Below are 13054 nucleotides of genomic sequence, written 5' to 3'. Positions count from 1 at the left end.
GGGTTTCAACAGCCTCCAGACTCTTTAGGGTGCCACAGAGCTTTTATTCATGATGACTTAAAACGAATCACCAAAAGGTAACATAGGAATAAATAGCTACATTACCTGCAATTAGTTCATAAGGACAGCTGGGTGTTACTAATGAGCCTTAGCCTCTGTATTCAGTGGGAAATGTCAACACAGTTTGGGACCCTTTTTTGTCATTGTGCATTTCTTCTCTACATTTCATTTAGTTGGATGAAGGTAGGTATTTCTATTCCTAACTGAATGTTGTTTTTCGATTGTATTTCTCGACCATTGGTTTTAAATTGGGGTGTGCCTTGCCAATACACACAACTAATTTATGGCAGGGTTGGGACAAAGACCTGGTGGCTTGGTTCTCAAACTTGTATTGCCTTTTCTACTCAGGATTTGTTTTACTTTTTGGGCTACTATTTGAGATGGCTTTGAGTGGAAGGGTCAGGGATGCCTTTGAAGAGGTGTATACTGGAGAACAAGTTTAATCAGAGGCAAGATTAAGGTTTTAAGGACTAACTTTCTGTCATCAGGTAACAATGTGTTCTCAGATTCTGCCTATGCGGACTTCATTTGGGTTACTGATAAACCTGAAGAACTCATTTGTTGATTGAATGAGTCTTCGCTGTACATTGGCTGAGTGCTGTAGAAAAATTATTCTGTTAATTTGCTAAAACATTCAAATCAGTTACATCTTCGGACCTCTTACTCTGAGCCATTAGGCTATGCTGACTTGTAAATGATGTTTACAGCCCTGTCCAGCCCTAAGATAGGATTCCAAATATAGGCACAGAGCTTCAGAGGGCAGAAGCGGAATCTTTAGCAGGAAGAAGAAAGCACTAACGGAAGCTTTTAAGAAGAGCATTGTTCATCTAGGAAGTTAGTAGCTTATGACCTTGGCTGTGCTCAGGTCAAGAGAAATGAGCGTATCTGGAATCTCAGGAACGACTGTGCCATTTAAATATTACTCAAAGTTTGTCCAGGTCTTCCCCTGCCTCCCCATAACTTATTTTCTCACGAAGTTTCAGCTTTGCCTGGCAACAAGACACCTTTTATTTTTCTTTGTTATTTCTTTAATTTGCCTGCAATGAATGTCTTCCAGGTTGTGGCCTCTCCCAGAGGACTTTATATATTTTAAAAAGAACAGATCACAGGAGGATAATTTTATGGAGCAGGTGCTCTCTTTTACATGACTTCGATGCTTTCATCCTAATCTCAAGATGCCTCGCGGGGAATAATTGCACCTGTGAGAAATGCAATGGTCTTGTCAAAATACGTGTATAATGTATAGATGCACATACATTACATATATATTTCTACGTGCTTTGTGACAGGAAAAAAAGTCACAACTTCACATAATATTAAATGAAATGAGATAAAGTGCTAACTTCCAGAGACCTGCCACCATACTTCCAAGTTATGTGTCCAGTCTCTGGTTACATCTCTGATTTGCATCTTATATGAATGTTACAGCAGGCCAACCTCCACCTGATGAAGAATAAATACTAAATGTAGTGAAGGCTTGCCATGCTAAATGTGATATTTTCCATCCCTTCATGTTTGGGCTTGAAATAACCCGCCTGAGGTTTTCTGGAAGTTATTGTTTCTCATAGGTGGTTGGTTCCCGGTGTAGTCTGCATTCTATATATATAATAACACCTATGCCTTCTTGAATAAAAATAGGTTAGCTTAACAGTTACTTTATAATCCTGAGAAAAACGAAATCATGCCACATGTTAAAGGCTGACATTTGAAATGCCAAGGTCTCATTATTTGGAAGAGAGAAAATGATCATGAAAAAGAGAATGATTCAGCCCAGGTACTGACAGAGTAGGCAGTCTTCAAAAATTAGTGAAGAAAATACAATCATATGAATTCAAGAAAAGAGTAGAATTTATTTTTAATTGGTGTGCAATACCACCAAAATGATGGCTGAGTATAAATAAAAACATTAAAAGCTTTGAGCTCTACAGATTATCTTAGGCCTGGGTGAACACAGCTTAAAAAATTTCATGATTTCATGGAATTGTTATTATACATCTCCAACTGCAAAAAAAAAAGTGACCTCAATTTCTCTGCAAGCTTGTAAATCAATAACCCATAAAAATCTATGGAAAATATAAAAGATAACGATAAAACCCTCTAAATTTGGTTTTGCTCATAACAAGTTTTGATTTTCAGATGCAAACAAACACAAAGAAGGAATCAACATGTTTGTAAATTTAAACCGGAAGGCAAAGTCTCTATGAAAATAAAATAAGCTCATGGAAACCGTGCAGAATAGCCACAGGCCTCCTGGGAATCAAATATCTAGACCCAAATTTGTTAAAGTAAAAAAAAGCCTGAATTGCTTTAAATCTCTAAGCCCCTATCTTTCTCAAATGAAAGAAAATGAAAAGAAATTTGAAAGTTCCTTTTTTCCTCCCATAAAAACCATCAGAAACCCAAAAAGCTTTTTAGGAGGCAAAAACAAAAAAAGAAAGAAAAGAAAAGAAAAAGCTACATTTAAATGATGTGGGCTTCTGCCATCACCTACTAATAATACCAAAAAACCAAACCAGTAATATTTTGAAAAAAGAGACATTTCTGAAGAAGATACAAAATCAACTACTCAGGGGTGACTGAGGATTAATTTTCTTGCTTGATATGATGCCTGAATTTTTTTAGTTTGTTTATTTATTTGTTATTTTTATAGTGATGGAGTCTATGTTGCCCAGGCTAGAGTGCAGTGGCTATTCACAGTTGTGGTTAGAACCTACTACAGCCCAGAGTTCCCCAAGCAGGGCATATAACAAGAGGTGAGCGGCGGGCCAGTGAGAAGATTTATCTGTCTTTACAGCTGTTCCCCATCAATGGCATTACCTGCCTGAGCTCTGCCTCCTGTCAGAGCAGCCGTAGCATTAGACTCTTAGAGGAGCACGGACCCTACTGTGAATTGCTCAGGCAAGGGATCTAGGCTGTATGCTTCTTATGAGAATCTAATGCTTGATGATCTGTCACTGTGTCCCATCGCTCCCAGATGGGACTGCGTAGTTGCAGGGAAACAAGCTCAGGGCTCCCACTAATCCTACATTATGATGAGTTGTATAATTATTTCATTATGTATTACAATATAATCATAATCAAAATAAAGTGCACAATAAGTGTAATGTGCTTGAATCGTCTTGAAACCACCCCCCCACCCTGCTTTATGGAAAAATTGTCTTTCACAAAACCAGTCCCTGGTACCAAAAAGGTTGGGGACCACTGCTGTAGCTTCCAACTGTTCGTGGACTCAGTGATTCTCCTGAAAAGTGGGGCCGGTATCAGCTCTGACACCTGAATTTTCTAAAGAGCCTTAATTATCATCCCGCAGAAAAGGCTGATGTGCAAGTGAAGTGCGCTGCCCCTTGCAGGGCACATTTGAGGCACTGGCAAGGATTACTGCCCTCAAATTCTTGTATGATCTGAATCTGACATTGCGTTGGTAGCAGGGGACAAAGCCATTTATTTCTCAGTGAGAGCTGGGGCTTCAAAGGCAAAAAACCTCCAGAGAGGAGTCACTGTGGCTGAAATTCACAGAGGCAAAGCAATTGAGTACTCAGCCCATTTTCGAAAAATCCTGCCTGGTGGCATGTACAGGTTGGGTTGAAGTAGGAATAGCATGAGGAGAAGAGAAGAATGGGGTAGTAAGAAGCAACCCCACCGACTTGACAGTCCAGCTAAATCAGTGTCACTGTGTGTGTGTGTGTGTGTACTGAAATACCGAAATATGCACATGAATTTATATAGGTGTCTTGTTCAGGTTCTTCCCTCTCTCCCTCCTCCCTTCTTCTCTTCCTTTCTAATGCCTGCAGCACTCACAGAACATCAATAGAAGAACTACACAAAACTACACAACCAGCAAATAATGTCACGGTCACTATCTCCTTCATGGAAACACTCCACCTTGGATCAAATACATGCCCCAATTACATCTTTCATTTAAAAGTGAACCTCTCCTACTGGCTACTACCTCAAATAGCATCAAAGCAAAATGAAACACAGCTTTTAACAACGCTGGTAACCATGGAAACATATCATTAAAGAATATATAAACAGGAATGAATAATTAGATGAGAAATTTATTTCTACGTTTATCTTTTTGCAAGACCCAGGAAAGGAAGCTGTCTTTCACCTCTCACCTCAAGTTGGATACTTCCTCTTTAGCCTGTCTTTTAATTGAAAAATAAGAGAATTCATAAACTGGGGATTTTAATATTGTGTAGCTCAGCAGACAAATTTCTTTGTAGGCAAGTGACTAAAGACTATTGCATGCCCACAGTGGTCTAGATATGAGACTGAAGCAGCCACGAGGTTTGCTTTAGGGATGTGAAGAAAAATCTGACTTACACCATGGGGAGAAGGGGACAGCAGTTATTAACTGTTAGCAACGGGAAACATAAGTTGCCTAAGCAACTGGGAGGTAATCTACATAGCGGGAAAATAGAAGGGAGAATCTGGGTCTTACAAATTATTTAAATTGCATTGTCAGGTAGGCAGGATCACCTGTGCAGGCCATCCAATGTTATACCTTTGCACATAGGGCAGTCCCAAATAAACTCTATGATGGGCTAAATTGTTCGCCAACTTAAAAATTGGAAATAGCTTTTGAGACTTACGCCTGGGGTTGTGCATCAGAATCACCTGGTTAAAGGGGGACAGTAGAAAAATACAGTTTTTAGTATCCCACTCACCTCTAGCAATCTAATATTTTAAATGTTTTGCTAAGTGACTCTGATGCAGTTAGTTACTAGACTGGTGTTTAAGAACACTAACCTGGGTCAACTTCCTCTTTGGAAGGCCAACAGAAGCACGCTAGGGCCTAGAGCAATTTTGGTAGACTGAGTTGTTGGTCTGGATTTTTCTCCTCCCTCTTGCAATGTCATCTCCACCCCTTTGTGGTGGCGTTGTAGTGGGCTGTAGAATCTACAGTTTGCTCTTGGCCTTGATCATGTGGCTTGCTTTGACTAATAGAATGTTAGCAAGCATGGTATGAGCAGAGGCTTAAAATGTGCTTACGTGCTTTGTCTTTCTCTCTTGGAATCCTGCATTTTGCGTGAAAAGAACCTACATAAGGTAATCACTGGACAAAGGAGGGTGAAATATATGCGAAATACACTTGGACCTCTCTGCAGCTTGGAGCTAAGCCTAGCCAAGCCCAGCTGAGATTAGCCTCAACTAGTCAAATTTGAGCCAACGTGTTTATTTGGTAAGCCACTGAGTTTTAGAGTGGTTTGTTACACAGTATTATTGTAGCAGGAGCTGGCTAATAAAAAAAGTAGTGATTTATCAAAAATTAAGTCAGCATTGGAATTAGAAGTTAAATTTCCTGAATCTCAGGCCCAACCTTTTTCTACTGGTCCGTGACGCCTATTTTTCCTTTGCTTCCTTTCCTGGACAGGATTAAGCACAGGTGTCCATTGCCTTCGAAAGGTCCTTCTGCTTGACCTACCTCGCCTAGATTCCTGTATTTCTGCCAAGCTTTCTCGTTAGACCTTACCTTTCCCTACATCTTATTCTTATAGAATTCTGCTTTCAGCTTTCAAAGAAGACTAAGAAAGCTCAAACTAATTTTTACAGTTCTGTTCAGAGGTAACAATGTACTTAGTTAAACACTTCTAGATAAAATTTCTTCTGCATATGACCTGAGGCTGACTACAGATTCAATGCCAAAGGTAAGAATTTAAGTATGATACGTAATGGGGAAAATATTTTTGGGTGAGTGTCTTTAGTGTTTCTCAAATTATGTCTAATCCAAATACTACAGAGCCTGGGATGCTTTCAGGCACTCTTCATGCAAATAATTCAGAAACTCTCTGCCTGACAGGGCCAGATAAATAAATACACTATAAATATAGGCCACTAAGAGAAATGTTCAGATGGTATCTGCTTTGTTTCTTTCTGTGGAAAAATTTTTCACATAGAAGCAAATCTTCAGAGAAAACATATTTCTCCAGAAAATGTAGGTGTTTTGTTAAAGATAAAAATTATTTTCAGTTCCTTGACCTTACCTTGCCTGTAGTTTCATGTTGAAGATTTTATATTTATTTAGGGTTGCTATCTAATCAATTTTTACCATGTAAATGACTGATATTGGGATGATTTTGCAATATCGAGAAGAGAAACAAAGAATAGAAGAGAAAAAAGTTGTCATTATTAGTATAAGTCATCAAGTCCTGTTCAGTGTTAACTTATTCTACGTCATCCTCTGGTTTGTTTGGAGAAATCTATTCACTTGCTGCTGCCTTGATTGTCATGTTTCAAAGAAGCAGTTAGCAGGCTAAGAGCTTGGAACTTCCACGGAGACACCTGTGAGTAAGGTCTATTGGAAATCTGCAACTTTCTGCAAAAATTCTATTGATCCTGTGCTTGCTTCGGCAGCACATATACTAAAATTGGAACGATACAGAGAAGATTAGCATGGCCCCTGCGCAAGGATGACACGCAAATTCGTGAAGCGTTCCATATTTTTACATGGACACAGGGAGGGGAGCATCACACATGGGGATCTGTGGGGGGGAACTAGGGGAGAGATAGCATGGGGTGGGGAGTTGGGGAGGGATAATATGGGGGAGAAATGCCAGATAGAGGTGATGGGGTGGAAGGCAGCAAACCACGTTGCCGTGTATGTACCTATGCAACAATCTTGCATGTTCTTCACATGTACCCCACAACCTAAAATGCAATAAAATGTATATTAAAAAAAATTCTATTGATCCTAAATTCAACTGAAGCACAAAAATTGTTCACAGTTGTGAACTTAAAACACGTGCATACACAACTAGAAAAATGTTCACTGGATTCATAATCGCTGATGTTTAAAATCATAGAACTGTGCCAAAATATTTCTGTGTCAAATGTTATCGGTTTGAGCTTCATGTCAAACCAATATTTAATTTGATTGATTGATTGAACAAATCTCTATTGAGTGGCTTTTCACAATGCATTTTGATGGCAGTGCATTTTGAAAGCAGACTGACAAAAGGTGGTGTATAATTTAAGTACCTTATAGTCCGTAGCTTTTCCTGTTAAATAGTTTGTGCTACAATCTATGCTCCTTGAAGACAAGATAATGTCTATTTTGTTCAGTCCTGTATCTTCAACATACAGCACAGGGCCTTACATACAGTCATTAAGTAAATATTTGTTGAATGAGCGTGAATGGCAAATACAATTTGAGAGTAGATAATAAAGGCATCCACTAACTTCAGGAGAGTCTGGACACTATTGCAAAGGTTTCCAGCTTGAATGACCACGGCGCGGTTTACGGAGGCACTATGTCACAATAACATTGTGGGTGCTACTTTTTGCTTTGAGTGTTAGAAGCAGTAAATGCCTCCTGGCAGGCCTAATAGCAGAAAAGAAAAGGGGTTGTTACAATAGTGACAATCATGTAAAGAGATGGAGTCGTAAAAGCGTGTTAGCCTGTGGTCTGTGCACCCCTGAAGTCCATAGAAAGGTGTTAGGGACCCACGAACTATGAACCATCTTTGAGCATGTGGCTGTGGAAAATCTTTTGTCTCTCAGTTCAGCCAGCTTCTGGTTTTGTCCCTTGAGAGTAGGACTAATCACACCAAAGAGATATTTCTTTTTGGTAAGCTGCCTTTGGAAAGCATGTAGGCCATTGATAGCTTTGAGATGGGAAACATTTCAATGCCAAGTGCAACTTGAATTGGATGGGAAGTCTTGGTGTTCTCTGCACAGATGGAAGACCTGTGAAGCTGGCACTGCCTCAGTTCTGCTGCTTCACTGAAGAAAGATGCTCCACATGTCATGCTTTCTACACGGGCCTGTGTTGGTGTCAACAGCCCTTCCAACAATCCAAAAGAGGTCTTTCTACTGCTGTGAAAGTCTTCAACTTCTTCAGAGCCAAGAGCTTGAATTAGTGCCTTTTCAGTAGATCTTTGTTAAGATACAAGAGCACACCATGAGGTTCTTTCCTTTTAGAGAAGTTTGTTGACAATCCAGAGAAGAGATTTACGTGTGATTTAGTTTGGTTAATTTTTTACAATTTTTTAAGAGAAAAGAAAACTCCTTCTTAGAATAACTTGATGGCGAGAAATTCCAGGACTAGCTCTCTAATGGCTGATATCTTAGGCACATAAATTAAACAAATCTTTTGATTGAAAATGCTGAAGTTACTATTAGAGATGCTGCCAAAAAACTGTAAGCTTTTTTTTTTGTCCAAGCAGCTACTCTAAATGAGGCGACTGAAGTCAAATAACAGTATGGATTTTCCAACGCTGAAAGTGAGACTGGCGAAGTCTTGAGTTTCTGGGGACAAAAATTAACAGACACTTGGCAAGTGGCTTATCTCTCATGAAGGTCACTTTTTGTTCAGACAGCCTTAAAATGGAAACAAATTGCTGACATAGATAGCCTTGATGATCTAAGCCTAACAGAGATGACCTCATTTACTTGAGGACAAAGGAAATGACGTCTTACAAATTTAAGTTGAGAATTTTGGTAATTCTTGATTCATGCTGACCCATCAAAGATACTGTGTAGTCCTGGAGCTCTGACTCCACTTGCCGGTAGAGACTTTGTGAATCAGGATCTTTCCTGTTATTGGCATTAAAATGAAATGTTGACATTGATGCAATACGAAATATTTCAATTCCTCAATCTAGAAAAACTACAAAAGCCTTTTCACAAGAGTGAGAAAACCATACCTTTCTGTGAATGCTCTTTTGGTATTCTGATTATGTATAGGAGCTCAATTTCCAATCCAACGAGATAAAAAGTAAGCACATATTTTGTGTGTATGTGTTTATGAGTATTGTTCTCTAGGTTGCTGCTTGTAATGAATTAGATTCTCAGAGGGTTCTATAGCTCAAAAAATTAAAAATAAAAAACGGAAGGAAGAACCATTAAGGCAGGGGATGAGCTGATCAGGCAGCATGCCCCTGTTTAGTGGGGTTCCTCTGCACTTGTTTTGTGGGAGTTCCGTGATATAATTAGCTGTTAGCTTTTCTCACTTCACTTTGCTGAGCAGGGCAGACCAGGGTTGGCTCTGTCAGTCACATGACATGAGTTAAAGATACACACATGAAAAGCTTTGTGGCTCAGAATGTGGCTGAAAGTGAACGCAGCAGAACAGGATAGGGAAGCAGCAGATGCAGGAAGCCTGCTTGTTTGTTTTCCTCATGTTTTTAAAACCAGCCCTGGTCTAAGGAGCAGGGAGAAGTGGACTAGACTTTAATATAAAGTTCTACTTGTAATAAAATGGGTGTAGGACCAATACACAAATACTGTAGGGAAGCTGTTTCAAATACAGCTTATTCTCAGCACGACTTCCTACTTTCTATTTTGCTAATTAGTTCAGAATTGTGGTGAGTTCTCCAGGTGTTCTCAAGGAGAATGGCTGATTACAGATGCCTGGGTATTGGGCTGCAGAGGCGTTGCATGCAGGTACAGTCATGACATGTTATTTTCAACCCTCTCTCGTTCTGAAGAGGTGACACTATTATAGGATAACATGTGCGAACACTTATTCAAAGTGATATATCCCAGTGTGAGCTGTCATATAATATAGCGCTTTATGCCTTTCTTTTCCTTGCTGGGTTGATGATATGAAAAACGTTCTAATGCAATCGAAAGGTTCTTGGGTTCACCAAGGCAAAGGTCCATTCATTTGCATCTGAGAGTTTGTAAGTCAACCATCTATAAGAGCAAATATAGACTTGTTCTCTAATTTTTACATTCTGAAATTTTCCATTTCCTGTTAAGTCCTCTAAGAAGAATAACCAACTAAAAGGGTATGGATTTTATATGGTTGAAAGGAAGATATACAGTAATGTAACTTCTTATAAAGCTGGTGAAACTAGTGCCTGTCTATTTAACCTTCACGGATGCCTACAAAGTGCATGCAGATATAGTCTCCAGTCTGCGATGTCTGGGGACATTCTGGAAGTCATCAGTGAAACTGCTCGGGTAGATTGGGTAGTGGGGCATATATATCTTTAAAGATGGCATAGACTTGGTACTCCTTGGCAAGGTTTAAAAACCCCCTTCTGATTTAGGACAGAACAAGGTTTAGGGATTCAAATGTATACATTTGAATCAAGATCAGGGAGAAGCTGATTAGCAGGAGGAACTATATAATGGGTGAGCGATCGGTGTGGCGTGCTGATGTTGGGACTTGATAGACGGTGTTAATTTATAGAATTTATCGGCAGGAAGTGATTTCTAATTATGTTGCTTCCTTTTCCCTCAAAATTTGTGACATCATTTTTGGAGGTGCCTAAATTTTGGATAAGATTTTAGTGCTAAAATGGGCTTTAAGAATAAACCTTCTCAAACACTTTATTCCAGCCATCCTCGCTTTCCAGCTGAAGCTCCTCCAGAGACCCACTTGCCCTAAGTCAGTATCTGGTTGGTATTAGGACTTGTACCAAATCAGACCTCACTTCCAAACAAGAGCTCTTTTCCCTTGTACCAAGTTACTTCCAATCAGGAAAAAGAGAATACAAAGAGGACTATTTTTTATCTTTTATTACTGCTTAATAGTAAAATATTAAATTAATCCCTTTTTGTATTGCAAACATGCATGCATTGGTAAGTGGAGATTATTTTCCTAGTCTGAGGTAAATAAAATAGGGATAATGAATGTTCTCTGAGAGCTAAAGGAAACAGAAAAGGGTTTTTTCACATCAGATGGGTAATGTGCTGACATGATAACAAGATTTGAAGGAGGCATGTCTCACACGTGAGTGTAAAAACTGAATTATCATGCTCGTGAACCACAACATGGTCAGACAAAATTCTTATTTACAAAACTCCCAGGGTCTTACTTTGTCTCAGGTTATGATGATATTGGATCTGTTATTTTCTTAGTTCAATGTAGAAAACACAACAGGTACTCAGATATATTTGTTTAATGAATAAATTAAGTCAAGCATTTGCTGGGGACCTGGTATAAGCCAGGCCTACTGAATATTTTCCAATCCTCAAGATTCACAACTCCTTTCTCACCTCTCTTAAATCCTTTATAAAAGCCTCCAAAATCCTTTATTAAAAGTCCTCTTTGTATATCTATAGCCATATTATTTGCTTATTTTTCCCATCTGGCATTTTTTAACAACTGCATAGTTACATGTTCATCAGCAATTACTACTGTTTGTATGTTCCAGATTCTCTTAGGAAAGTCTTAAAATTATCAGAGAAGTAATAGGTTGTTTTGGGATTAAAATTTTGTCTACCTGGAGATGAACTTTTGTTTTTTCATTTAAAAATAATCACGGAACTGAAGTATAGTGGGATTAATTTAATTTTTTTTTTTTTAATAGAAGATAAATTAATCTCCAGATAGACAGAACCATGTGAGTTACTGGAAATTGAGTATGATAAACTTAACACTTTAATGTCTAACAAAGATAACATATGATACAGAGAGACAAAAAACTAGGGGCCAAGACACAGTAGTGAAAATGTGGTAAAAAAAAAAAAAAAAAAAAGACCCAGGAAGCTTGAGAAGCCTACTGATGATTATTTCTTACTTTACAATTAGTGGCTTAGAACATCTTATTCGGGTTGGTTCAAAGGGTTTGTATTCAATTAGATGAAACCATCTCAAAATACAAAGAAGTAGCTCCATACGGTAGAAGAAGAGGAGACATGCAGGAGACAGTTGGCTTTTGTAGTCGATTTTCAAATATTTATAACAATTTCACTGGAAATGGGTTTTCATGAGGACTCACTAGAAACAACGAGATGGAATTTTTAAGGGAGTAGAAATTCACTTTAAATGAGGAAACCACTTTAATAGCAACCTGGATGTTACTTTTGTGGTGGTTAAGTGAGCTCTTCATTTTGGATATACTTAATCAGAAACTTACTGACAGCTTGTTGGGGGTGGGTAAAGCAGGAAGAGATTCATGTATTATAAATGAGACTGAGCTAATAAATCCAAAATTTTTCTTACAATTCTAAGAAATTAGGACTTGCTTCTTGGCATCTGGTTGACCTTTGGGATGACTTCTTGCTGCCATTTTGAATAATAAATGAGAAACAAGATCCGAAATTTGCTATTGGCTAAGTGTTTCAAAGAGTAAATTGTAAACAAATACATCTGATCTTTCCATTTTTCTTTCATTATGTAATTAACATTACTTCAAGTATCTGTTTTTACAGGCCATAGATCAATAAGAATCTATGAAAATACAATGTTCATACTTTAAAGGGTCGTAGCAGCATGCCTGGAAAAGTAGTTCCTGGGATCTCTAAAATTTATATTGAGTTGTAAAACGAAAGTATGGGCCACAGGTTAACAACCTTGAATTTTGCCCTTAGAATTAGTCTTAGAAAATCTACTTCCTTATGGATACATTATTATTCAGTAGCTTCCTTCTGATTGATAGGCCCAGAGCTACCTTTTTCTGCAGTTTTCTAAGCACCAATCTTTCGTTTTGGCTCTAAAAATAAGATGGGCTTCTCCTCCCTAGTTGGCACATCCATTTTTACCTGCCAATACAGTTTGATGAGCTTGCTTATGCTCTGTTCACTTCCTCCACCAAGCCAGAACATGTAGTCAGCAATCATGGCACTCCTAAGAAGGACAGATTTAAAATAAAAACAAATGTATAGAACAGAAGGAAAACCATAATAAGCAGTATATACAAATCCTGAGGAAGATAATTTTTAATGTATAAATTTGTCTAGCCTAATATTAAGCAAAACACAAAGCACATTTTAGAATGTTGAAACTAGGGTTTTTTGGGGGTGTATATAAACTAAAACTATAAAAGAGAAGCAATAAGCTATTTGTCTTCTAGATGGTTTTAAAAATTTATACAGTATAAGAAATATGAAGATTATGAGAGAATGTTTTGTTTTGATTGCCCTGTATTAAGCTTCAAAGCACTTATAAAGTGACACAGATTTTGTGAACTTTTAGGTCTTCAAATCTAGCATAGCATATATAGCTACCTATTAGATTGGTATTTAAGCATATGTCAGATTTGACCTCAGTTAAACCTTATTCACTGCTGAGTAAATTAGCCTTCTGAAAACAGAAAAT

The 13054-nt window shown here is 38.2% G+C and overlaps 1 protein-coding gene and 2 non-coding genes across 4 annotated transcripts in view; 1 reads left to right on the top strand and 2 right to left on the bottom strand.

Annotated features, from left to right (window-relative positions):
• Window positions 1-13054, bottom strand: part of SPATA16 (spermatogenesis associated 16) — a 237335-nt gene that overhangs the window by 73159 nt on the left and 151122 nt on the right. For both annotated transcript variants that reach the window (XM_032258285.1, XM_032258286.1), the window contains exon 5: window positions 12499-12583. In XM_032258285.1, coding sequence (XP_032114176.1) covers window positions 12499-12583 — 85 coding nt within the window. The remainder of the gene's footprint in view (window positions 1-12498; window positions 12584-13054) is intronic.
• On the top strand, window positions 6402-6508 carry LOC116536538. Its single transcript, XR_004262690.1, has one exon. It is a non-coding gene; the product is annotated as a U6 spliceosomal RNA (small nuclear RNA).
• Window positions 10687-10790, bottom strand: LOC116536551. Its single transcript, XR_004262702.1, has one exon. It is a non-coding gene; the product is annotated as a small nucleolar RNA U13 (small nucleolar RNA).

This window comes from Sapajus apella, unplaced genomic scaffold (genome assembly GCF_009761245.1).
Source record: "Sapajus apella isolate SASKATOON/1434 unplaced genomic scaffold, GSC_monkey_1.0 scaffold101, whole genome shotgun sequence".
NCBI classification, from domain to species: Eukaryota; Metazoa; Chordata; class Mammalia; order Primates; family Cebidae; genus Sapajus; species Sapajus apella.
Note: the sequence above shows the minus strand (reverse complement) of the source record. Positions and strands in the feature narration are given on the sequence as shown.